At 56.1% G+C, this 25,542-nt stretch overlaps 2 protein-coding genes and 1 long non-coding RNA gene across 4 annotated transcripts in view; 2 read left to right on the top strand and 1 right to left on the bottom strand.

Annotated features, from left to right (window-relative positions):
* The window catches only part of LOC135191541 (uncharacterized), a 181,163-nt gene that overhangs the window by 145,882 nt on the left and 9,739 nt on the right, over positions 1–25,542 (bottom strand). The window lies entirely within an intron of this gene.
* LOC135191327 (pepsin B-like) lies at positions 588–7,268 on the top strand. Its single transcript, XM_064173537.1, has 9 exons — positions 588–643; positions 752–902; positions 1,384–1,501; positions 1,733–1,851; positions 4,757–4,956; positions 5,116–5,238; positions 5,319–5,463; positions 5,995–6,093; positions 7,116–7,268. Exons 1-9 carry the CDS (start codon positions 588–590, stop codon positions 7,266–7,268), a joined length of 1,164 nt encoding a protein of 387 aa, XP_064029607.1.
* TFEB (transcription factor EB) overlaps positions 10,202–25,542 on the top strand; it is a 32,090-nt gene continuing 16,749 nt past the window's right edge. Inside the window, exon 1 of one of the 2 annotated variants that reach the window (XM_064173899.1) lies at positions 10,202–10,430. The gene's annotated coding sequence lies outside the window, so the exon portion shown is untranslated. Of the gene's footprint in view, positions 10,431–13,342; positions 13,415–25,542 lie in introns of those variants that run through there. The other variant, XM_064173898.1, reaches the window with a different exon arrangement.

Here is a 25,542-nt window from a genome sequence, read left to right as displayed (position 1 = left end):
TGCAGAAGCAGGAGACATTGCTGGGGGACATTTTGCTAGTCCCTGAGAGGCTCAGAATTGGGCTGCAGAAGCAGCCCTGCCCTGCTGGCTCCTGCTAGCTGCGTGGAGGGAGTTTGGGTGTAACAGTTTGTAGACCTGGATGGAATAAATCTTGCTTGGCCCTGGCACTTCCTTGGCTGCCTGGATGGGTCAAAAGGGGACCAGCAGTACCATAAACGTCTTCCACTTGCTCCACAGGGTGTGTTCTGCCTTTGTTCTCCTGCAAAGATCAAGGTGGTGCTGGAGGCGAGGGAAAATACTTTTAACTTCTTGATAACAGCAGAATTCTGCTTTTTATCAACTGTCACATATTTGGTCTTGGTATCAGAGGTGCTGGGCAACCTATTAGTGTCTGGACAGCCAGGTGAAGGAGGTGAAATCAGGGTGGCTGTGGTGATAACCAGACCACAAGCGTTGGTGTTGGGTGGGTGCAGCGATAGAGCAAAGAGGCTTCCGGAGGCAGGGGCTGGGCACGGTGCTGCCTATAAACACCCTGCCCTGGGCCAGGCAGCACAGGAGCTGCCATGGAGCCACCACCACCCAGGGACATGTGGTGGCTGCTGCTGGCCCTGCTCTGCCTCCAGCTTGGGGAGGGGGCTACAAGGTGAGCCCTGGGTGCTGGGTCTGGCTGCGGAGTGAAGCTCACCCTCAGGAGGGTGAGCTGGGGCTGAGCAGCCACTTAGCATCTCACTGCCCTCTCCAGCCAGCACAGAATCGTCCTGAAGAAAGGCAAGTCCCTGAGGGAGGTGATGAGAGAGAAAGGGGTGCCAGAAGGTTTCCTGCAGGACCTCAGGGGGGATCCTGGCAGGAAATACCAGTCCAGTAACTCTGTGGCTTTTGAACCCCTAACCAACTACCTGGATGTAAGTATGAAGCCTTCTGCCTCCTCCTCCTCTGAACCACCCAGCTCTGGCTTTGGGGGTGGCCTCCTCTTTTCTCGGTTGCCTGCAGGAAGCTCTATAGTAGGTGGCTTGAGTCCCTCCCCAGTCTCAAGTGGAGAGGCTGCACTGGGCATGGGCAGGAGCCTTGGAGTCTTTGAAGCCTGGCTCCAAGGGCTGGGTGACGCTGGGGGACACAGGCAGGAGGCAGCACAGCTCACCCTGAGCTGATTTCCCTCCTCAGCAGAGGCAGAGTTTGATGGTTATGGGGCAGATCTGCCACTCCTGGCCCCAGCTTGTAGGCAAATCATTGCCTCATTGCCCCGCTTCAAGTGCTTTGGCTGCCCCTCAGGCACTCAAGGGTGCCAAGCTCTCTGCACAGCTCCTTGGCACTTTGGGTTTCTCAGCTAGGAGAGCTGAAAAAAGGGCAGGCAGAAGCAGAGCTGTGTCCCATCTTTGTTCACAGTCCTTCTACTTCGGGGAGATCAGCGTCGGGACCCCCCCGCAGCGCTTCCTGGCGCTGTTTGACACTGGCTCCTCCAACCTCTGGGTGCCCTCCACCTACTGCCAGACCCCAGCCTGTGGTGAGCATCCCTTAGAGGGGACAGCAGCATCCCACTGCACCTCTCAGACACCCCTTGCGTGCTGGAGCTGTGGCAGGGACATCAGTGAGAGCTGATGGGGTTTGGTGTTCGCTGCTTTGGGCCAGTCCCTTCCCTTCACTGGGGATTTCTGCCTGCGTGGGGACAGGAGTGGTGCTGAGCCCAGAGCAGGATGTGACCTGGGGGGGGGGTTGTGATCTTCTCTCTGTGCAGCAAATCATGCCAGGTTCAACAGCAGCCTGTCCTCCACCTTCTCGAGCATCAGTGTGACCTACACCCTGAGGTATGGGTTCGGTGATGTGCAGGTGGCCTTGGGGTACGACACGGTGACAGTAAGTGACCTCTGATGTGCTGAGGGTAAGAAGGGACTGAGGCTGGGATCAGGCCAATCTGGGAGCAGATGAAAGGAACCTGACTGAGGGAGCAGGGGCTGTGCAGTCTGGGGAAAAGAAGGCTCTGAGGTGACCTTATTGTGACCCTGCAGTATCTTAAGGGGGGCAACAGGAAAGCTGGGGAGGGACTTTTTAGGCTGTCAGGTAGGGATAGGACTGGGGGGAATGGAACAAAGCTGGAAATGGGGAGATTCAGGTTGGATGTTAGGGAGAAGTTCTTCACCAGGAGGGTGGTGAGAGCCTGGAAGGGGTTGCCCAGGGAGGTGGTGGAAGCCTCATGCCTGGAGGTGTTTCAGGCCAGGCTGGCTGAGGCTCTGGGCAGCCTGACCTAGTGTGAGGTGTCCCTGCCCATGGCAGGGGGGCTGGAACTGGATGATCCTTGAGGTCCCTTCCAACCCTGACTGATTCTATGCTTCTGTGATAACCTCCTTATTTTGGGTCTCACAGAATGCTGGGGGTTGCAAGGGACCTCTGCTAAAGAGCAGCCCTGAGGAGAGGCACTTGGGGGTGCTGCTGGAGGAGAAGCTCAGCAGGAGCCAGCAGTGTGCACTTGCAGCCCAGAGAGCCAAGCAGAGGCTGGGCTGCAGCAGCAGCAGTGTGGCCAGCAGGGCCAGGGAGGGGATTCTCCCCCTCTGCTGTGCTCTGCTGAGACCCCACCTGGAGTCCTGCATCCAGCTCTGGAGCCCCTGGGACAAGAGGGCTGTGGAGATGCTGGAGAGTGTCCAGAGCAGGGCCAGGAGGATGCTCAGAGGCTGCAGCAGCTCTGCTGTGAGCACAGACTGAAAGAGTTGGGGCTGTGCAGGCTGGAGCAGAGGAGGCTCCCAGGGGACCTTCTTGTGGCCTGCCAGGATCTGAAGGGGGCTCCCAAAAAGGCTGGGGAGGGACTTTTGAGGCTGTGAGGGAGTGGCAGGAGTGGGGGGGATGGAGCAGAGCTCGAGGTGGGGAGAGTGAGGCTGGAGGTGAGGAGGAAGTTGTTGAGCAGGAGAGTGGTGAGAGGCTGGAATGGGTTGCCCAGGGAGGGGGTTGAGGCCCCATGGCTGGAGGTGTTTGAGGCCAGGCTGGCTGAGGCTGTGTGCAGCCTGCTCTAGGGTAGGGTGTCCCTGGGCATGGCAGGAGGGTTGGGACTGCCTGCTCCTTGTGCTCCCTTCCAACCCTGCCTGCTTCTGTGATTCTATGAAGATCATCCAGGCCAACCCAGTGTAGAGCTTATGGAGAGTCAGCAGGAATGTCCTTGGAGACTGTGATCTGCAGACAAACTCAGTGTGGGTACTCTGGGCTTGGGGCTAAGGGATCTCTCTGGCCACTGTTTGCTTCTCACTCCCATGGCTGCTGAGCTTTGTCCTTGCAGACATGTGAGATGTTCTGGTGTGAGACCTGCAGGTGGTGAAAGTGGCATCTTCAGCTGATTTAACTGGGGCAAACTGGGATCTGGGGTAGCTGGATGAAAGGTGGGACAAGGACCATGAGCCAGGCTGCTCCTGACTCTGTCTCCCAGCTCAGGGCAGATTGTCCACCTGGAGACCAGTGCCAAGTGGCATCCTTCAGGGGTCAGTGCTGGAACCAGAACTGTTTAACGTCTTTGTCAGTGATATGGAACAGAGGAATCAGTGCACCCTCAGCAAGTTTGCAGATGGCACCAAGCTGTGTGGCACAGTCGACTTGCTAGAGGGCAGGGATCCATCCAGAGGGACCTGGGCAGGCTGCAGAGGTGTGCCCAGGCCAACCTCATGACATTCAATCAGGCCAAGTGTAAGGTCCTGCAGCTGGGTGGGTGCAATCCTAAGCACAGCTCCAGGCTGGGTGGGGAATGGCTGAGAGCACCCCTGAGGAACAGGCCCTGGGGGTCTGGGGTGAGGAAAAGCTCAACAGGAGCCTGCAGTGGGAGTGCAGCCCAGACACAACCCTGTGCTGGGCTGCAGCAAGAGCAGTGTGGGCACAGGGCAAGGGAGGGGATTCTGCCCCTTGGCTCTGCTCTCCTCAGACCCCACCTGCAGTCCTGGGGGCAGTTCTGCAGCCCCCAGCACAAGCAGGACATGGAAGTGTTGGAGCCAGTGCAGAGGAGGCCACCAAGATGCTGAGAGGGCTGCAGCAGCTCTGCTGTGAGCACAGGCTGAGAGAGTTGGGGCTGTGCAGGCTGGAGAGGAGAAGGCTTGGAGGAGACCTTGGAGTGGCCTTGCAGGATCTGAAGGGGGCTGCAGGAGAGCTGGGGAGGGACTATTGACAAGGTCTGGGAATGAGAGGAGGAGGAGGAGGAATGGGTTTGAAGTGGCAGAGGGGAGACTGAAACTGGATGTTAGGAAGATGTGAGGGTGGTGAGAGACTGGCACAGGTTGCCCAGGGAGGTTGTGGAGCACAGAATGGGATCAAAGATCCCATTCTGTGCTTTTGTGCTCCACAACCTCCCTGGAGGTGTTCAGGACCAGGCTGGATGAGTCCTTGGGCAACCTGTTCTAGTGGGAGGTGTCCCTGCCTGTGGCAGAGGCTTGCAACTGGCTGAGCTTTGAGGTCCCTTCCAACCTAAACCATTCTGTGATTCTATGACTTCCAGAGCCACAGATAGCACTGGGTTGGAAGAGACCCTCCAAGGTCAGCTTGTCCAACTCTCCTGCAGTCAGCAGGGACACCTCCAACTACACCAAGCTGCCCAGGGCCACATTGAGTCTGATCTTGCATGTCTCCAGGGAAGGGGCCTCAACCACATCCCTGTTCCAGCATTTCATCACCCTCTCTGTGCAGAACTTCCTCCTGCTGTCCTGCCCTGCTCCAGTTTCAAACCATTCCTGAGCACTCTGCTGTCAAGGCAGGTGTCCAAAACACCAAAGTCTCCCAGCACTTCTCCCTCTAGATCCAGGACATCATCATTAGGAACCAGGAGCTTGGCCTCAGCTTGGATGAGCCCACCAGACCCTTTTACTACCTGAACTTCGATGGGATTTTGGGCATGGCTTACCCAGGTGTTGGCATCACTGGTTACAACACACTGATGCAGAACATGCTGCAGCAGGACCAGCTTGAGGAACCCATCTTCAGCTTCTACTACTCACGGTGAGACCTCTGGCAGCATAGCTGAGACCTCTCGTGCATAGACACAGCCTGGACCCATCCTCTGCTCCATTCCTTCCCCTTCTCCACTTTCTGCCCACGTCACACCACTTTCTTTTGGGCAACCTGCCTGAGCCAAGGGTTGCTTTTATGTCTCTGCAGCAACCCAACATACAGTTATGGTGGGGAAGTCATCCTTGGAGGCACTGACCCCCAGCTGTACTCTGGAGAGGTTTTATGGGCTCCTGTGGTGCAGGAGCTGTACTGGAAGATCAGCATTGAGGAGTAAGTGCTGCACCATGGCTTGGAGATGGCCTTTGAGTGGAGGGAATCTCTTCTGATGCCTCTGCTGCTGCTCTCTCCAGGTTCTCCATTGGATCATCAGCCACTGGCTGGTGCAGCCAAGGCTGTCATGGCATTGTGGACACTGGGACATTCCTGCTGACCATCCCAGGACAATTCCTGTCAGCCTTCCTGCAGGCTCTGGGTGCAGAGGAGAGTGACTATGGGGTAGGTGTGTGGGATGCTCTGCGCACACAAAGGGCCATGGGATGAGGACACACTTGATGGTGGCACTGAGCTATGGAGACCTCCCAGCATCTCTGGAGCAAAGCCTCTCACCTGAAACAAGCCTGCAGTGTTTTTTCTCCCCTTGAGGAGATGAAAACCAAAAATGAACCTGATCAAAGGACAAGAGGAAATGACCTCAGCTTGAGGAACCATTTCTTGCCCAAGGGTTGTCAAACCCCAGCCTAGGTGGAATCCCCATCCCTGAAGAGGTTCCAAAGCCATGGAGATGTCATGCTGAGAGCCATGGCTTAGCAGTGACCTGGCAGTGCTGGGTTGGTGGTTGGTCAGGATGATCTTAAAGATCTCTTCCACCCCAAACCAACCAAGGAATCTAAACCTGGGTCAGCATGGCCCTGCCACAGGCAGAGCTGCGCTAACCCTCAGGGACCATGTCTGGAGATACAGCTGGAGGAAGGAGGGGGCCCAGCCCCAAGGTCCTCACCCCTCTGCCCCTCTTTGCTTCTCTTGCAGTTTGTCATCGACTGCAGGGACATCCCCAGCATGCCCACCCTCTACTTTGCCATCAGTGGGGCCCAGCTGCCGCTGCCTCCCTCTGTCTACGTCTTAAACGTAGGTGTGATCCTTGTGTGGCTCTGGTTCTGCCCTTCCCAGCACCCCTTTGCCCAAGAGGAAGCCAAGAGCTTCTTTGCAAACCCAGCAGCCTCTGGATGTCCCAGCACCTCATCTCGTGGAGCTTTGGCTCGTCCACCTGTGACTGCAAGGAGGGTCTAAGGGGTGACCTCATTCATGTTTATAAAGAGGTGCAGGGTGAGTGCCAGGAGGCTGGAGCCAGGCTCTGCTGGGTGATGCCCACTGACAGGACAAGGGGCAATGGGTGGAGGGTGAGGCATAGGAGGTTCCATGTGGACCTGAAGATGAATTTTTCCACTGTGAGGGTGACAGAGCCCTGGCACAGGCTGCCCAGGGGGGCTGTGGGGTCTCCCTCTCTGGAGATATTCAAGAACCATCTGGATGCATTCCAGTGTGATCTGCTCTGGGTCACAGGATCACAGGATCAGAAGATGTTAGGGGTTGGAAGGGATCCAAGGAGATCATTGAGTCCAACCCCCTGCCAGAGCAGGACCACACAATCCAGCTCAGGGCACACAGCAACACATCCAGACAGGCCTGGAAAGGCTCCACACAAGGAGACTCCACAACCTCTCTGGGCAGCCTGTGCCAGGCTCTGGGACCCTTCTAGGCAAGAAGTTCCCCTTGTGTTGAGCTGGACCCTCCTGTGCTGCAGCTTCCATCCACTGCTGCTTGTCCTATGCCAGGGAGCAGTGAGCAGAGCCTGTCCCCCCTCCTGACCCCCAGCCCTCAGTTAGAAACTGTGCCAGTGCTCTGGGACCCTTCCAGTCAAGAAGTTCCCCCTTGTGTTGAGCTGGAACCTCCTGTGCTGCAGCTTCCATCCAGTGCTCCTTGTCCTGCTCTGGCAAGGGGGGGGCTGGACCAGAGGATCTTTCGAGGTCCCTTCCAGCCCCTGACATTCTATGGTTCCATGTTTCTAATCCTGCTCCCAGCCAAAGCAGCTATCAAGGCACAGGCAGACAAATCCCCAGCACTGACCTGTGCTCTTTCCCCCTCAACAGAACGATGGCATCTGCACCGTTGGGGTGGAGGGCACTTATGTCCCCTCTGCCAGTGGCCAGCCCCTCTGGATCCTCGGCAACCTCTTCCTCCGCCAGTATTACTCCATCTTTGACATGGCCAACAACAGAGTTGGCTTTGCCCTGTCAGCCTAAGGATGCTGACCATCACCCCTGGGGTCATCTGGCCCTGCAACACCTTCTCCTCCCTTGGATCACCACAGGATATTAGGGGTTGGAAGGGACCCAAGGAGATCATAGTCAGAGAACCATAGAATCAAGCAGGTTGGAAGAGAGCTCCAAGCTCCTCCAGCCCAACCTAGCACCCAGCCCTGCCCAACCAACCAGACCATGGCACTAAGTGCCCCAGCCAGGCTTGGCTTCAACACCTCCAGTCATGGCCACTCCACCACCTCCCTGGGCAGCTCCTCCCTGGGCAGCCCATTCCAATGGCAAATCACTCTCTCTGTGTGAGTCCAACCCCCCTGCCAGAGCAGGACCACACAATCTAGCTGAGGTCATACAGGAACACATCCAGATAGGCCTTGAAAGGCTCCAGAGAAGGAGACTGCACAACCTCTCTGGGGAGCCTGTGCCATGGGGATGAGTAGCCTCCAACTCTCCTCTGGTGAATAAAGGGCTGCAGATCTGACTGACTTGTGTTTCCCCTGGCTGAGGCTGAGAAGGATCTGGAGCAACTCTTGAGTAAAGCCAAACAATCTGAGTTCATGCTCCAGGGCTCCACACACAGCCTGGGCTGTCAGTCGTGGTTGAATTCCCATCCCTGGAGGCATTTCAAAGCTGCAGAGATGTGGTGCTGAGGGGCACGGCTTAGCCCCAGCCTCGGCAGAGGTAGAGAAGGGGTTGGACTCCAAGGTCTTAAAGAGTTTTGCCAACCAAAGCTATTCCATGAATCTGGAGCCTTTGAATGTGACAAATTTGGGGGTCACCTTTTTTGGTTGGGACCCAGATTCCTGCTGGGAACCTGGGATGAGCAGGAGAAATTTGGGCTGCAGCTCGTGCTCAGGCTGTGGTGTGAGGACCCACCCGGGCTGAACCGGTGTGGTTGCTGGAGGCTTCAGAAACCAGTTTGGAGCAGGATGTGCAGAGCTGAGGAGCTGTGTGTGAACAGCTCTTGGGTCATTACCTTTGGGGGGACTGCCCACACCTATTTGCACATCAGTTAGGGATGAGAAGGTGCCTGGCAAAGGCTCTCAGGCTGCTTTGGTTCTCGGAGGGTAAATCTCTCCATTGCTGCGTCATCCAAAGCTTGGGTGGTAAGAAGGAAGGGGGTGGCATGGCTGGCATGCAGAAGTGACCACAGCTTGGGGTGTCTGGATCCTCCTCAAGAGGAACTGCTGGGCACAGTGTCAGACAGATTGGGTCAGTGCTGGGGGAATGGAGCAGACCCGAGGGGCTGGTCCTCGAGGTCCAGCGTGGGGCCGTACACAGCAGATGCGGTGCCCACAGGGCCCATCGCCCGCTGCCTGCCACCCACCTCCCAGTCAGATGACAGTCACCCTGCTGGGCATGTGACCACCCCCTAAATCTGCTGCTTGCAGCCAAATCTGCCACGGTGGGTCCTGGGCAGCTCTCTGCCGTGGAGAAAGCATCCCACTTTGCCCTGGAGCCTCCAGTTGGGCAGGGTCCCCATTGCCTTCTCCCGTTGCAGCCCCCTCCCAACTCCCCCAGCAGCTGTCAGACCCCCGAGGGGCCAAACACTCTTTGGTGTCTCCAGCAGGCACAGTCTGCTGCTGCTCCCAGCACCCAGTGTGTGCCCATGTCGCTGCTAACCCTCCATGGCCACAAGCCTCTGGGACCACTGCAAAGGGCTGCACGATCCTGGTGCAAGGAGCTGCACGACACCTGTGCAAGGAGCCACAGGAGCCCAGTGACAGGACTTGCTCGATCCTGCTGCAGGAGCCTTTGTGACCCTGGTGCAAGGAACTGTGTGACCTCAGCACAAGGAGCCACATGGTCCCGGTGAGAAGGGCTGCACAACCCTGCTGCAAGAAGCTGCATGCCAGCAAGGCAAGGGGCTGCATGATCCTGCTGCAGGGCCCTTCGTGACCCTGGTGCAAGGAGCTGCATGATCCTGGTGCAAGGGATTTTGTAACCCTGGTGCAAGGAGCTTCATGATTGTGGTGCAAGGATCTTTGTAACCCTGGTGCAAGGAGCTGCATGATTGTAGTGCAAAGGATTTTGTAACCCTGGTGCAAGGAGCTGCATGATCCTGATGCAAGGGATTTTGTAACCCTGGTGCAAGGAGCATCATGACTGTGGTGCAAGGATCTTTGTGACCCTGGTGCAAGTTGCTGCATGATTGTAGTGCAAGGGCCTTCGTGACCCTGGTGCAAGGAGCTGCATGATCCTGGTGCAAGGGATTTTGTGACCCTGGTGCAAGGAGCTTCATGATTGTGGTGCAAGGGATTTTGTAACCCTGGTGCAAGAAGCTTCATGATTGTGGTGCAAGGATCTTTGTAACCCTGGTGCAAGGAGCTGCATGATCCTGGTGCAAGGGTCTTTGTAACCCTGGTGCAAGAAGCTTCATGATTGTGGTGCAAGGATCTTTGTAACCCTGGTGCAAGGAGCTGCATGATTGTGGTGCAAGGGATTTTGTAACCCTGGTGCAAGGAGCTGCATGATTGTGGTGCAAGGGTCTTTGTAACCCTGGTGCAAGAAGCTTCATGATTGTGGTGCAAGGATCTTTGTGACCCTGGTGCAAGGAGCTGCATCGATCATGGAGCAAGGGCCTTTGTGACCCTGATGCAAGGGGCTGCGGGATCCCGGTGCAAAGGACTTCGTGATCCCTATGCAAGGGGCTGCATGACCCGGGCTTAGCCCTGGATCACCCCTCCGACCGCACCCCCTTGTCCCGCTGCGGGGCTGGAACCCCTCGTTCTCGGCAGAGGAAATCCCCGAAGGCCAAGGCTCGCTGCGTCCGCGGCACGGGAACTACAAGTCCCGGCAGGCGCGGGCAGCCCTGCCCCGCCGCGGACTACAGCTCCCGGCGTGCTGCGGAGCCGAGCGGGCCGGACCGCGCCGCGCCGAGCCGAGCCGGGCCGGGCAGGGCCGGGCAGGGCAGGGCAGGGCGGGCAGTGCTGCCCTCCCTCGGCGCGGGAGCAGCGAGGCCGGGCCGAGGGGAGCCGAACAGAGCCGGGCCGGGCCGGGCCGAGTGCAGCCGAACTAAGCCGAGTGGAGTCGAACCGAGAGTCGAACGTACCCGAACCGAGACGAGTCAAGCCGAAGCTAGCCGAGTCGGGCCGAGTGGAGTCGAACGGAGACGCTTCGCCGTTCCCCTCTCCCCGCAGCCACCGGGTGAGTGCGGAGGGGTGTCGGGGGGGGTACGGAGGGAGTACCGGGCAGGCGTAGCGGGGGGAGGGGGCAGCCGTGCAGCGGGACCGCCTCGGATCCGAGCCCGGTTTGCCCCTCCGTCGTTTTGCCCCATCCTGGGGCGCTTTGAACTCGTCCTTGCTTTTTCGTTCCCCCCTCGGGTTCTTTTCGCTGTAAATAATAACGGCTCCCCCCCTGCCTTCTCCGCCGCCCCCGGGAGCGGCCCCCGCTCACGGCAGCTCCCAGCCGGGCTGGGGTTATGGCTGCTCCCGGCGCTACCGGGTTAGAGTCGCTGGTTTGGCCGGGGCGTGTATGTGTGTGTGTGTGTGTGTGGGGGTGTCCGGTGGCTTGGCCGGGTGCCCCCAGCCTCAGTGAAAAGCCGAAGGGTCCCGGGGGTTGCGAACCCCTCCGACAGCAAGAGATGATTTGCCCGGGTCGCTTTTACCGGCGTGAACCCCACCCCCACTCCGAGTGGGGAAACTGAGGCACGGATGCTCCAACCCTCGGTGCTGGTACCCGGAGCGTTGGGTTCGCTCTGGGGACGCGTGTGTGTGGGGGTGGGGTGGTGTTGCCGTGCACCCCCCTTAGAGATAGGGTGCAAATCCCTCCCGGTCTGGTGTGGGCAGGAGAGTGAGTGTGTGCCTGGCGCCCCCCCCCCCCCCCCCCCCAAACCTTGTCGGTGCTGCTTTGGGGGTGTGCAAAAGGCAGGGGGAAGAGCTGCGGTACTCAATGCCACACAGCTTGTGGGGGAGCTCAGCCTTTGACACACTCCTTGCAGCCTGTGGGGCTGGGGAGGGAGGAAGGAGGAGGAGGGGGGGGGGAAGGGTGTGCGTGTGTGGAGAGTGGTGTAGGAGTGGGGGGGACAATTAATGATATTCACGAATTAATTGCTGAAGCAGGAAGGATTACGCCAGCCCTCATGCCCGTGGCCTCCTCCAAAGCTTCAGTGAGTCAGATGATGGGGAAATTTCCTTCCAAACAAAAGAAAAAAAAAGAGAAGAAAAGCGAGGGGGGGGGGGGAAGGAAAAGAAAAGAGAGAGAGAAAAAAAGAGGAAAATTAAAAAATAAAGAAAAAAGGGAAAAAAAGAGGAAAAAAAAAGAGGGGGAAAGAGGAAGAAGAAAAACGGGGGGAGGGGAAAAAAAAGAAAAAAGGGGAAAAAGAAAAGGGGGGAGAGGGAAAAAATGGAGAAGAAAAAGAAAAAAAAGAAAGGGGGGAAAAGGGGGAAGAAAAAGAAATAAAAGGGAGAAGAAAAAGAAAGGAAGAGGGAAAAGGGGAAAAAAGGGGGAAGGAAAAGAAAGAAAGGGGGGAAAAGGGGGAAGGAAAAGAAAGAAAGGAAAAGGGAAAAAAGGGAGAAGAAAAAGAAAGGAAGAGGGAAAAGGGGAAAAAAGGGGGAAGGAAAAGAAAGAAAGGGGGGGAAAGGGAGAAGAAAAAGAAAGGAAAAGGGAAAAGGGGAAAAAAGGGGGATGGAAAAGAAAGAAAGGGGGAAAAAGGGGGGAAAAAAGAAAGAAAGGGGGGAAAAGGGGGGAGAAAAAGAAAGAAAGGAAAAGGGAAAAAAGGGAGAAGAAAAAGAAAGGAAGAGGAAAAAGGAGAAAAAAGGGGGAAGGAAAAGAAAGAAAGGGGGGAAAGGGGGAAGAAAAAGAAAGGAAGAGGGAAAAGGGGAAAAAAGGGGGGAAAAAAGAAAGAAAGGGGGAAAAGGGGGAAGGAAAAGAAAGAAAGGGGGGGAAAGGGGGAAGAAAAAGAAAGAAAGGAAAAGGGAAAAAAGGGAGAAGAAAAAGAAAGGAAAAAGGTAAAAAAAGGGAAAAAATGGAAAAAAAATTAAAAAGGGGGGGAAAGAAAAAAAAGGGGGGAAAGAAAAAAAAGGGGGGAAAGAAAAAAAAGGGGGGAAAGAAAAAAAAGGCAGGGAAAGGAAAAAAAGGGGGGAAAAGGAAAAAAAAGGGAAAGAAGGGGGAAAAAAAGAAAAGAAAAAAAGAGAGGGGGAAAAAAAGGAAAAGGAAAAAAAGGAGAATGAAAAAAAGGAAAAGGAAAAGGAAAAGGAAAAAAAGAAGAGCAGAGCCCCTGTGGTGGTGATTGTTGTGCTCCTAGCAGATAAATAAATCAACCCCTGCGATCCCGGGGGCGAGCGGGGCTGGCTTCCAGGAATCCCAGCAGAGTGCTTCTGCGCCGTCCCAGCCCTTGAGCCGTGGTGGTGGTGATGGGGGGGGGAGTTTGGGATTTGTTTTATATAACAGCAGAGAGAGTGGAGCAGGCAGCAGAGCTCTGCACTTGGGAGAGGAGGTTTTTTTTTTCCCCCTCCCCTTTTCTCCTTTCTTTAATTTATTCTTTTTAATTTATTTTGTTTTATTTTGTTTTATTTTGTTTTATTTTGTTTTGTTTTGTTTTATTTTGTTTTCTTTTCTTTTGTTTTCTTTTCTTTTCTTTTCTTTTCTTTTCTTTTGGGTTTTATTTTTTATTTTCTTTTATTTTCTTTTATTTTGTTTTGGGTTTTATTTTCTTTTATTTTGTTTTGGGTTTTATTTTCTTTTATTTTGTTTTGGGTTTTATTTTCTTTTATTTTCTTTTATTTTCTTTTATTTTCTTTTATTTTCTTTTATTTTCTTTTATTTTCTTTTATTTTCTTTTATTTTCTTTTATTTTCTTTTATTTTCTTTTATTTTCTTTTATTTTCTTTTGGGTTTTATTTTTTATTTTCTTTTATTTTCTTTTATTTTGTTTTGGGTTTTATTTTCTTTTATTTTCTTTTATTTTCTTTTGATTTTCTTTTATTTTCTTTTATTTTGTTTTGGGTTTTCTTTTCTTTTTTTTTTTTTTTTTTTTTTTTTTTGGTTTTATTTTCTTTTATTTTGTTTTGGTTTTGGTTTGGTTTTTTCCTTCCCCTTCAGCCTCCCCCCTGCCGTGTTGCCTTGGCTTCATGCACGGCTGCTCCTGCAGAGCCGGAGGAGGGAGCTGGGCTGGTTTCTCCCTGCTGCAGGTGCTGGTGGTGGCGGCTGAGCCGGTGCTTACCTGCTGCTAGGGGAATCCAGCAGGGAGAGAGGGAAAGAGGGAGGGAAAAAGAACTCCCATGGCTTAGCCAAGGGGACTTTGGGAATTGGGCTGTGTTGGAGATGAGGACTCACCGGCTTGAGGCTATGTAAGGGTGGGTGATGGTGTTGGTTTGCTGACCCTGTGGAGAAAGCTGCTGCGTTATCCCAGGGATGCTGAAAGCGTGGAGGGAAGCTGGCATGGATGTGTGGAGGAGAGGTGGAGTGTTTCCTGAGGGACTTTGGGTGTGTGGGGAGGAGGTAGCTTGTTTTTACAGGGATGCTGGATGCGTGCAGGAAAGCTGGAGTGTTGTTTTGAGGGATGCTGGATGCGTGGAGGAAGGCTGGAGTATATCCTGAGAGGTTTTGGATGCATGGAGGAAAGCTGGAGTATGTCCTGAGAGGTTTTGGATGCATGGAGAAAGGCTAGAGTGTTTTCCTAGGGATGCTGGATGCATGGAGGAAAGCTGGAGTATATTCTGAGGGGTTTTGGATGCATGGAGGAAAGCTGGAGTGTTTTCCTAGGGATGCTGGATGCATGGAGGAAAGCTGGAGTGTTGTTTTGAGGGCCTTTGGATGCATGGAGGAAAGCTGGAGTATATTCTGAAGGGTTTTGAGTGCATGGAGGGAAGCTGGAGTATATTCTGAGAGGTTTTGGATGCATGGAGGAAAGCTGGAGTATATTCTGAGGGGTTTTGAGTGCATGGAGGAAAGCTGGAGTGTATTCAGAGAGGTTTTGGATACATGGAGGAAAGCTGGAGTATATTCTGAGGGATTTTGAGTGCGTGGAGGAAAGCTGGAGTATATTCTGAGGGGTTTTAGATGCATGGAGGAAAGCTGGAGTATATTCTAAGAGGTTTTGGATGCATGGAGGGAAGCTGGAGTATAATCTGAAGGGTTTTGAGTGCATGGAGGAAAGCTGGAGTATATTCTGAGGGGGTTTGGGTGCATGGAGGAAAGCTGGAGTATATTCTAAGAGGTTTTGGATGCATGGAGGAAAGCTGGAGTATATTCTGAGGGAGTTTGAGTGCATGGAGGAAAGCTGGAGTATATTCTGAAGGGTTTTGAGTGCATGGAGGAAAGCTGGAGTATATTCTGAAGGGTTTTGAGTGCATGGAGGAAAGCTGGAGTATATCCTGAGGGCTTTTGGGTGCGTGGAGGGAAGCTGGAGTATATTCTGGGGGGGTTTGGGTGCATGGAGGAAAGCTGGAGTATATTCTGAGGGATTTTGAGTGCATGGAGGAAAGCTGGAGTATATCCCGAGGGCTTTTGGGTGCGTGGAGGGAAGCTGGAGTGTTGCTTTCAGAGCTTTCGGCTGCGTGGAGGAAAACCTGACGTGTTTCCAGCGGGCTGCTGGGTGTGTGGAGAGGAAAGCCTGGAGTGTTTCGTGAGGGATGCTGGCTGCAGGGAGGAAAAGCAGCCTGTTTTCCGAGGGATGCCGGCTATGCCTCCCGTGGGATGCTGCCTTTGCATTCCTAGGGATGCTGGGTTCGCCTCCCACCCTTATCAGTAGGAAACTGCTCCGGGGTGGAGCTGGCTGCAACGGGGGCGATTCCAGCATCCGGGCGTTCGGGATGGGAGGCTGTGATTGGGATGAGAGCATCGCGATCCCAGCCAGGTCTTGCTCTTTGCTTTGCTTTCTTGCTTTTTCTTTCCACGCTGCCCAATTTACAGCAGGTGGGTTCCTGGTACCCTTCCCCCTACCCAGCACACACCCACCCCCCCATCCCCCCCTTGTTTTGCTGTGCCCAGGGTTGCCAATTTGCCAGGCTCTGGTGGTGGCTGCAGGGAACGGGAAGAGCTCTGCGTGCGCAGGCACAAAGTGATGAATCATCGGAGCAGAGGGGACACTGCCAGGGCTGAGGGGAGGGTGGGGTGGCCCTGGTGGCCCCGACCAGCACAGCTCCGTGGAAAAAAGAATCAGCAACTGCAGGGAAATGAGGTTGGGGAGGCCACGCTGGGGGTGCTCCCCGGCAAAAACCAACCCCAAGGCACAGGTACTGAGAGAATGGGTTGGGTGGGAAGGGACTTTTCAAGAAGAAGGCATCCAGGGATAGAACAAGAGGATACAGCTTCAAGCTGTGCCAGGGCAGGTTCAGGCTGGGTGTTAGGGAGAGGTTTTTTTCACAGCAAGAGAGATTGGCACTGGAATGGGCTGCCCGGGGAGGTGGTGGAGTGCCCATGCCTGGAGGTGTTGAAGAGGATGCTGCATGAGGCTCTCAGTGGCAGGGGTTAGTTAGTGAGAGGCTGTTAGGTAGAGGAGGCTGCATGAGGCTCTCAGTGGCAGGGGTTAGTTAGTGAGAAGCTGTTAGGTAGAGGATGCTGCACGAGGCTCTCAGTGGCAGGGGTTAGTTAGTGAGAGGCTGTTAGGTAGAGGATGCTGCATGAGGCACTCAGTGGCAGGGGTTAGTTAGTGAGAGGCTGTTAGGTAGAGGATGCTGCATGAGGCACTCAGTGGCAGGGGTTAGTTAGTGAGAGGCTGTTAGGTAGAGGATGCTGCATGAGGCACTCAGTGGCAGGGGTTAGTTAGTGAGAGGCTGTTAGGTAGAGGAGGCTGCATGAGGCTCTCAGTGGCAGGGGTTAGTTAGTGAGAGGCTGTTAGGTAGAGGATGCTGCATGAGGCACTCAGTGGCAGGGGTTAGTTAGTGAGAGGCTGTTAGGTAGAGGATGCTGCATGAGGCACTCAGTGGCAGGGGTTAGTTAGTGAGAGGCTGTTAGGTAGAGGATGCTGCATGAGGCACTCAGTGCCAGGGGTTAGTTAGTGAGAGGCTGTTAGGTAGAGGATGCTGCATGAGGCTCTCAGTGGCAGGGGTTAGTTAGTGAGAAGCTGTTAGGTAGAGGAGGCTGCATGAGGCTCTCAGTGGCAGGGGTTAGTTAGTGAGAGGCTGTTAGGTAGAGGAGGCTGCATGAGGCTCTCAGTGGCAGGGGTTAGTTAGTGAGAGGCTGTTAGGTAGAGGAGGCTGCATGAGGCTCTCAGTGCCAGGGGTTAGTTAGTGAGAGGCTGTTAGGTAGAGGAGGCTGCATGAGGCTCTCAGTGACAGGGGTTAGGGAATCAGAAGGTGTTAGGGGATGAGTTGGACTCGATGATCTCAGAGGTCTTTTCCAGCCTGGTTAGTTCTGTGATTCTGCGAAGCTGATCCAGCTCCAACCCCCTGCTGTGGGTAGGGGACACCTCCCACCAGCACAGGTTGCTCAAGGCTCCATCCAGCCTGGCCTTGAACACCTCCAGGGAGGGGGCAGCCACAGTTTCCCTGGGCAACCTGTGCCAGTGCCTCCCCACCCTCACTCTCAACAATTTCTTCCTCATTTCCACTCTCAATCTCCCCTCTTCAACCTTCAGTCCCTTCTCTCTTGTATAATTCTGGCTCCCTGTTGTGCTCCCTGTGTATAATTCTGCTCCTGTTGTGTGGTGCTGTGCTGGGGTCTTGGTGTTGTGGTAGCACAGGAGGATCTCAGCCCTGGATTGCTGTTTCTCCCTCTTCTCCTGGGGGGTGGGGGGATGGGTGCAGGTGGGTGGTGGGGAGGGATGGAGCTTTCCTGGCACGTGGCACATCCCTGTCACCCCTGGGGACATCTGGAGTTTGGTTTTCTGGGGGCATCTTGAGCTGCATCCACTGCAACAGAGCCATTTCCTAACTGCCCTGTGTGGGGTTGTCCTGCAGCTCAGGCAAAGAGGAACCAGGCTGGGGGGGAAGCAACTTGCTGGTGTAACCAGAGCACAGTGATGTCCCTGGCATGGGTGCTCCAGCCTGGCAGTGGCACTGTGCTGCTGGTGGTGGCATCTCATGGCCACAGCCCACTCCGAGGCTGACCTTTTAGTGGCTGTTTCACGATGGCTTCTCTGACCCCTCTGGTTGCTGTGGGACGTTTCCAGGAGCTGGAACTGAGTGTTTTGCAGCCCTGTGAAAGGGCAGAGAGTGTTTGGAGGTGCCTGTCACCAATGCCATGCTGCCTCCAGCCCTATGGTGGTGACCTCTCTGTGGTGGCATCACCTCTGCAAGCCCTTGGTAGGCAGCACCTTGGGCTTTGCTGAGCTGTGCTGTGGTCCTGGGGCTCATCCCTTCTGTAGGGCGAGCTGGGGTCACTGTCACCCTTGCAGCTGAAGCAGGGGAAAGGCTTCTTTGGTGTAACCCTTGAAGAAATGGAAAGGATGAGCTCTGAACATGCAGGACATCAGTGCTCATCGTTTGGTTTTCCCCTCACTGATGTGTCCAGTACTGCCCCCATGGTTCCCCCCAGTTCATTGCCCTGTGCCAGGGTTGGTGCCTGGCACCAGAGTGGGTTTTCCTTGTGGATTTAGGCGCATGCAGGGTCCCACGACCTGGTCAGCCCAGGAATGCAGGAGGCTGAGCTCTGTGGCTGCAGGATGAGCTCTGGTTCCTGCTCCTCACCTTTGAGTGGCAGCCATGAGTTGGCTGGAGGTGACAAGAAAACTGGGAATGGTGGTCAGGATCCCAGCAGCCATGCCAGCCTTGGTGCTGTCCTGCTGCTGCTGCTGCTGGCAGTGGCTTTGAATAAGCCATCCCTTCTCCACACACCTTCCCCCTCACTTTCTGCTGAGCACACACTCAGCAGAGCAAAGCTGCAAATACTCAGCTGCAAAGGGAAAATGAAGAGCAGAGAGGCCACAGGATTGCCCTGCGGGCAGAGGGAGAGTGAGCTGAGCCCTGAGCAGGGCTGCACGGTGCCAGCCTGCAAGAACCAGAAGCAGCTTGGCATGGCATGGGCAGACATCCAGCCTGGGAGGGTGATGCAGGGCTGGGTGCTGGCTGCCAGCTGCCAGGGCTGGTGTTGTGCTGTTGGTCTGTAGGATGCAGCTCAGCAGCCCCACTCTGGCGATGGGAGCTGGGCAATGGCTTGGAGGCACAGTGAGTGGTTTGGGAGGCATTTTGGGGAGGTGGGTGCTGAGAGCAGGATCATGGGGGTGCTGCCCGGTGGGATTGGCAGAGGAGGGTGGGTGAGTTTGCCTGGATGAGGTCCCCTGGGCAGCGTTCATGGTCCTTCAGTGACAATTCCCACCCTGTGGTCCCTCTGGTCTCTGCGTGGGGGGGGTTGGTTGTGCCATCTTCAGGTGAAAGGCTCCTTGAAGAATGGCTCCCAGGGGTTTCTCTCCCTTCCTACAAGTGCAGTCACTCCAGAGAAGCTCCCCACACCCTACTGTCTGCTCAGATCCCCTCCTTTAGTTAAATCAGTGCAGCTTTCATTCTGGATAAACCTGAAACGCCCTGGCAGGATCCTTCCCCTCTGGCTACATCCCTCTGCTTCCTTCCCATACCTGCACCTTGGCAACCAAACTTGGTTTATAGTCACAGAATCAGGCAAGGTTGGAAGAGACCACAAGGAGCAGCCAGTCCCAACCCCCTGCCATGCCCAGGGACACCCTACCCTAGAGTAGGCTGCACACAGCCTCAGCCAGCCTGGCCTCAAACACCTCCAGCCATGGGGCCTCAACCCCCTCCCTGGGCAACCCATTCCAGCCTCTCACCACTCTCCTGCTCAACAACTTCCTCCTCACCTCCAGCCTCACTCTCCCCACCTCCACCTTTGCTCCATTCTCCCCACTCCTGCCACTCCCTCACAGCCTCAAAAGTCCCTCCCCAGCTTTTTTGGAGTCCCCTTCAGATCCTGGCAGGCCACAAGAAGGTCCCCTGGGAGCCTCCTCTGCTCCAGCCTGCACAGCCCCAACTCTTTCAGGCTGTGCTCACAGCAGAGCTGCTGCAGCCTCTGAGCATCCTCCTGGCCCTGCTCTGGACACTCTCCAGCATCTCCACAGCCCTCTTGTCCCAGGGGCTCCAGAGCTGGATGCAGGACTCCAGGTGGGGTCTCAGCAGAGCAGAGCAGAGGGGGAGAATCCCCTCCCTGGCCCTGCTGGCCACACTGCTGCTGCTGCAGTCCAGGCTCTGCTTGGCTTTCTGGGCTGCAAGTGCACACTGCTGACTCCTGCTGAGCTTCTCCTCCAGCAGCACCCCCAAGTCCCTCTCCTCAGGGCTGCTCTCCAGCCTGGCACTGCCCAGCCTGGATTTGTGCTTGGCATTGCCTCGATTCAGCTGCAGGACCTTGCACTTGGTCTTGTTTCTTGGCTCGACAGCTGTGAGGCTGAGGGTTTCCCCTCACCCTGCCCCTGCTCAGCCCTCTCTGCCCTGCATGGTGTTACCTGGGCACCCTGCTTTGCTTGTAAAGTCTGCTTCCAGCCTGTGGCCAAACCTCGGCTGCAGTTTGTGCAGCTGCTGCGGTGGCACCGGGTGCCAAGACTGACAGAGCCACAGGGGCACCTGACCTGGGCACCTTCAGACCTCCCACTCCTTGCTACACTGGAAGCCAGCAGAAGGGCTATGGGTGGTCCTCGGGGCAGCTCGGTGGCAGTGGCTGCAGTGAGCGTTGGGGATGGGCAGGGGAGGTTTTGGAGCCCTGGCAGCAGGCGAGGGCAGCAGCTTTGGCTTTCGGCCAGGCTGTTTCCTGGAGGTTTGGGAGGGAATTGCTGGGAGTGGGGAATTATTTAGGAGGAAATGAGGAGGGGTCAGGCTGTGGTGGAGTGGGGGTCTGCAGCCACCTGGCATGCAGGGAGCTTTTTCCTGCTTCCAGCTTGCAAATCCCACAGGGGGAGGGGAGGTTGGGTGCCAGCAGGCTGAGTGCTGCCTGCGGCTGCCACCTTATCTGCGGCAGGGTGGGTGCCATGCTCAGCCTTGGCCCTCTTGCTGCTCCATGGGGACCTGCTCCAGGCTTGGGGCAGTTGAAGATCCCTCCTGGAGAAAGCTCAGCGTGGTGGGAAAAGAAACCTCAGGGCTTCTTTGTGGTCCAACTGGTGGAACTTGTGCTGGGGAGGTGGCAGCAGGCGCAGCGACACAGTGGCAGGGCAGGGGCTGGGCTGGCAGCAGGAGCTTCCCAGAGCCCAGTTTGACCTTGGCAGAGCAGGGCAGCAGCAGGCAGAGCCCGGGGGGAAAGGAGGGGAGAGGAGAAACCTCTCCTCTGTGGGTAAGCAGCGACGGGCTGGGTGCTCCCGTGGGCGTTAGGGGCGCTGCCAGGGCTGGGGTGGCAGCGGGGAGAGCCCTGGGGCTGTTGGGGAGGACATGGCACAGGCTGTCCCCAACTTGTTTATTCGTGGGGCTGGGGAACAGCTGTGGCTGCCCTGGCACTGGGGCTGCCGGCAGTGCTACGGTTACATGAGACCTGCCTCCTGAGCAGCTCCTGCCTGGGTGCTGGGGGCTGGAGCTGGCATTATTTATAAGTGTTCCCTCCTGCCAGCAGCAGCAGCAGCAGCAGGAGGCATGGCAGGAGGGAGGGAGGAGGGATGGGGGTGGCGCTGACACTGGCAGTGCCACCAGGGTGGTGGTGGTGGGGATATGACACATGGGGTGGCTGCTGTCACCTTGAGCCTTCTGCTGGTGGCACCCCATGAACCTGGGGTGCATGGAGCTCCAGGGGTGGTTTTGTTGATTGTCCTCACTTCCCAGGGTGGTTTCTAGGGTTTAGGGGCACAGAGTAGGTCTGAATCAAGAACAGGCTGGATGCCTTCCAGCGTGATCTGCTCTGGCAGGAGGGGTTGGACCAGATGATCTTTGAAGGTCCCTTCCAGCCCCTGACATTCTCTGATTCTATGGTTTGGGTTGGAAGGGACCTTCAAGATCATCCAACCCCCTGCCATGGGCAGGGACACCTCCCACCAGCACAGGTTGCTCAAGGACTGATCCAACCTGACCTTGAACACCTCCAGGGAGGTTGTGGATCACAGAATGTGATCAATGATCTGTGCCCAAACTCCCTGGGCAACCTGTGCCACTCTATCCCCACCCTCACTCTCAACAATTCCTTCCTCATCTCCAGTCCCAATCTCCCCTCTTCTAGCTTCAATCCTAGAGTGGAGTAGAGGGAAAGAATCACTTCCCTCGCCCTTCTGGCCACACTTCTCTTGATGCAGCCCAGGATCTGGTTGGCCCTCTGAGCTGCAAGTGCACACTGGCAGCTCATGGTGAGCTTCTCACCCCCCTTCATTGCCCCCATCCCTTTTCTCAGGGCTGCTCTCAATCAAAAAGTGTTCAGTGTCCTGGGAACTAGGTTTGAAGTAGCTGATTCCTTAAACAACAGATATGTGGAAGTGTGTGGATGTGGCATCCTGGGACATGGTTTAATGACCATGGGGTGTTAGGTTGGTGGTTGGACTGGATGATCTTAGAGGTCTTTTTCCAACCAAAATAATTCTATGATCCATTCCCTCTCATTCTGGCTCTCCCAGCCCTTGTCCAATGTCCCTCCCCAGCTCTCCTGTAGCCCCCTCAGGTACTGCAAGGCTGCTCTAAGATCTGCCTGAAGCCTTCTCCAGGCTGAACAACCCCAACTCTCCCAGCCTGTCCCCATAGTGGAGGTTCTCCATCCTTCCACTCATCTTTGTGTCCCTCTCCAACACCTCCATGCTCTTCTTATGCAGGAGGCACTCAGCACCACACTGGGCATACATCAACCCTGCTGGAACCAAGCTGGAGGCCAGGGAGGGTCCTGCCCTACCAGTTGCCCTTATTGCTCATTTATGCAGTCATTTAAAAGACCCACACCCAGGGTGCCCAGAGCAGGCCAGGATTTGCTCTTTGGCTCTGTGTGTGTCTTTGGGTCCTCACTCCTGGCTGTCTGCTGAGCAGGACACTGCATGTCCCTGCATCCTTCCCCCCCAGAGGCCCCTCCAAGGTCACCCCGCTGAAGGGCTCCACAGTACGGAGCTGATTCATCACCCAGCCCCGGGTGGTGCCAAGCCTCTGCCCCTTGGCTCATCCTCCTCCTCCTCCCAGTGATCTTCTTCTGCCTGTTAACACTTTTATTTTTAATTGCTGCCGTGGGGTGGGGGCTGGAGGGGAGGGGAGGGGAGGGGAGAGGAGAGGAGGGCAGCAGCTTGTCGGCTCGGGCTGCTTGCGCCCTTGGGCTGTGAATTCCTCGGGTGGGCAATTGGACAGTGATGTTTCAATCAGGGCTCTTGCACCGTGCCAACCACCCAGCAGGAAGGGCTGGAGCTCTGGTGTGGAGTAGCCACACAGGCAGCATCTGATGCCAGCCTGGAACCCCCATCTTCCCTGGGGGTACCACTTCTGGTACCTTCCCATCTGCTTTGGAGGGGCTGCAGATGTGCTGGGCATGGGTGGTGGTGTGTGTGTGCCACCCCCAGGCTGTGCCATGCTGAGTGCAAGGGCTTTTTTGGGGTGAAGGAGAGGGGTTTCTTGGGGGGGGGGGGGGGGGGTGAGGGAAGCAGGGTGATGGTGTTCATGCCATCCTCCAGCTGTGCTACACTCAGCAGTGGGGCTTTTTGGGGTGAGGGGGAGGCTTTTTGGGGTGAAGCAGCCAGGTTGATGGTGTGTGTGCTGTGCCACACTGGTCAGATGGGCTTGTTGGGATGAAGGCAGGAGAGACTTTTGGGGTGCACAAGAGAGTTTTTGGGGTGAAGAGGTGGTTTAGGGTGAAGGAGTTGGGGTGATGGCATGCATGCTGGGCTTTTTGGGGTGGGGAAGAGGCTTTTTGGGGTGAAGGAGCCAGAGTGATGATGTGTGTGCTGTGCCACACTGGTCAGCTGGATTCATTGGGGTGCAGGCAGGAGAAGCTTTTGGGGTGCACAAGAGAGGTTTTGGGGTGAAGAGGTGTTTTAGGGTGAAAGAGTTGGGGTGATGGCATGCATGCTGGGCTTTTTGGGGTGAGGGAGAGGCTTTTTGGGGTGAGGGGGAGGCTTTCTGGTGTGAGGGAGAGGCATTGGAGCAATCCTGTGTGCTGTCAGCCCTGTAACTGCTGCCACACACAGGTGGGCTCCATAAGCTGTGCCTTGGCACCAGGAGTACCAGGGAGCTTTAGGATGGACCCCATGTGTTCTGCCCTGGGTATGACACTCTTCACAAGGGGCACTGGTGCCCAGTGACTTGCTGCTCATATAGAATCATAGAACCAGTCAGGGCTGGAAGGGACCACAAGGATCAGCCAGTTCCAACCCCCCTGCCATGCCCTAGAGCAGGCTGCCCACAGCCTCAGCCAGCCTGGCCTCAAACACCTCCAGCCATGGGGCCTCAACCACCTCCCTGGGCAACCCATTCCAGCCTCTCACCACTCTCCTGCTCAACAACCTCCTCCTCACATCCAGTCCATTCTCCTCCCTCCACCAAGCTCCCTGACACCTCCCTGCTGGGTCTAGCTTACCTGGGCACTGTAAGGGGGGCACTCTGGAGTCCTGCTGCCTTGTATTAATGTTTGCCCTGTGCCAGATACCTGGGCTGCTTCCAGCAGTGGCATTTGATGCATGGAAGGGAAAACATTTGGCCTCTGACCCAAGTGCCTGTTAACAACGCCGTGGGCCACGTTGCTGAGATGCCAGGGCTAAAAACGGTGCTGGTGACTCAGGCTCTCGCTGGCGCTGTCAACTGACCCTGCCTGTTAGCTGCCAACTCCCTCCACCTTCTCCTTCTCCCTTTCAGGGCTGCATGCTGGCAGCACAGGGAAGGTGCCTGCAGACAGGCTTGGGGTGGCTCTGGTCATCCACCTGCCTGACCCATCTCCTGCCTGACCCATCTCCTGCCTGACCCATCTCCTGCCCGTTGGGTGGGCGATGGGGAGGGCACCGTTGCTGTCTGGGGTTGGAAACTGGACCATCCCTACCTTTCCTGTCACCCTATCCTCATCCCAGAGGGATGTAGGCTGGATGGGACCTCTGGCACCTCTGGTCCAGCCCTAAGCATGACCAACTTTGGCATTAGAATGAGGTCTCTGAGGATGGAGGTTGCTTTGCTACCAGGGTTTGGTCACCCTCGTGGTCAGGCATCCCTTCCTAATAGCCCAGGATGCACCCTGGAGGTGCCAACCACAACACTGTGCTCCTTGGTGTGCAGATGAAGATGAAGGACCCTGACCTTCTTCCTGCTGAGTGCCAGTCTTACTCAGGCCCTGACACCATAAGTATGTTGGCAGGGCATAAATCATCTCCATGGTGGCCTTGCCAAGTCAAGACGAGTGCCCCAGGCTAAAGCTGCACGGGAGCAGATGGGTGTCAGGCTGCATTGCTGGCAGGGTGGCACAGCAGCAGCTCGATGACCTGGTCCCAGAAAGCTTGATCTGCTCAGGAAGGTGCCACAGTGCCCTCATGGGGCATTGGCACACTCGGCATGGGTGCAAAGGGGACATGGTGCCAAGCAGCTTTGCACGATGGGGGTGCGGAGGGGTCCCCAGCACAGTGCCATCTGTCTGGGGCATCACATAGGAGTCTTTGTCATCTTCTGGCTTTGCTGTTGCCTTCCTGACTGATGCCTATTGGCATTGGCATCATGATGGGGACCACCTGTGGGCACTGGAGGGGACCTCAGGAGCTGCCCAGCAGTGTGCAGTGCCAGGTCTGGCTGTCGTGCTGGTGCTTTCTCTCCATCCGCTCTGGGCACACAGAGGGTGAAGTATCACTGTGTGCCAGATCCCCTGGAGTGCCAGGAGATGGCTTTTGCCCCTCTGGGCACTCACAGGCAGGGATGCTGCTGCAGGAAGCACTGCAGCCACTCTGCCTGCGGCTCCCAAGGGGATGTGGTGGGTCAGACCCAGCCTGGGCACCGCCGAGCCTGGCAGCGATGGCCACACCTCTCTGTGCCATGCTTTTCTCGGCTCAGTCACTGACTCCTGTGTTGCAGCAAGAAAAACCGAGCAGGTTTGGAGGCTTTTTGCAACTTCCCCTCCCCCAACCCCCCCACCTCCTCCCCCAGCCCTGCACCCTGCGTGGCTGCTGCTGCGTTAAGGGCAGGCTGCTGGGAATGAGGAAACACAGAGCTGGACTGGCCCCAGCCTGGAGCATGGAGGAGCTGTGACCCACAGGTCCCTGCCCCATCCCTGCCATCCCACCCCCAGGTAACCTCTGCTCCATCCTCCCCCTTTCCTACCCGGTGGGATGGCAGCAGAGCCCATCCTTGGGGTACCTGCTGGGTGGCACTTTGGTGTCGGGAGGGCAGGTCTGGGTGCAGTGCAAACACCACTGGGTTCCTGGCTTCCTGCACCCAGCCAGCCCCTGCCAGCCTGCCCTGCAGTGGTGGTGGGTGCTTGGTTTGGGGTGACCTCATTCACCCCCTCCCCCCCATCTATGCCC

This window comes from Pogoniulus pusillus, chromosome 39 (genome assembly GCF_015220805.1).
Source record: "Pogoniulus pusillus isolate bPogPus1 chromosome 39, bPogPus1.pri, whole genome shotgun sequence".
Lineage (NCBI taxonomy): Eukaryota > Metazoa > Chordata > Aves > Piciformes > Lybiidae > Pogoniulus > Pogoniulus pusillus.
This window is presented reverse-complemented; position numbering and strand designations above follow the sequence as displayed.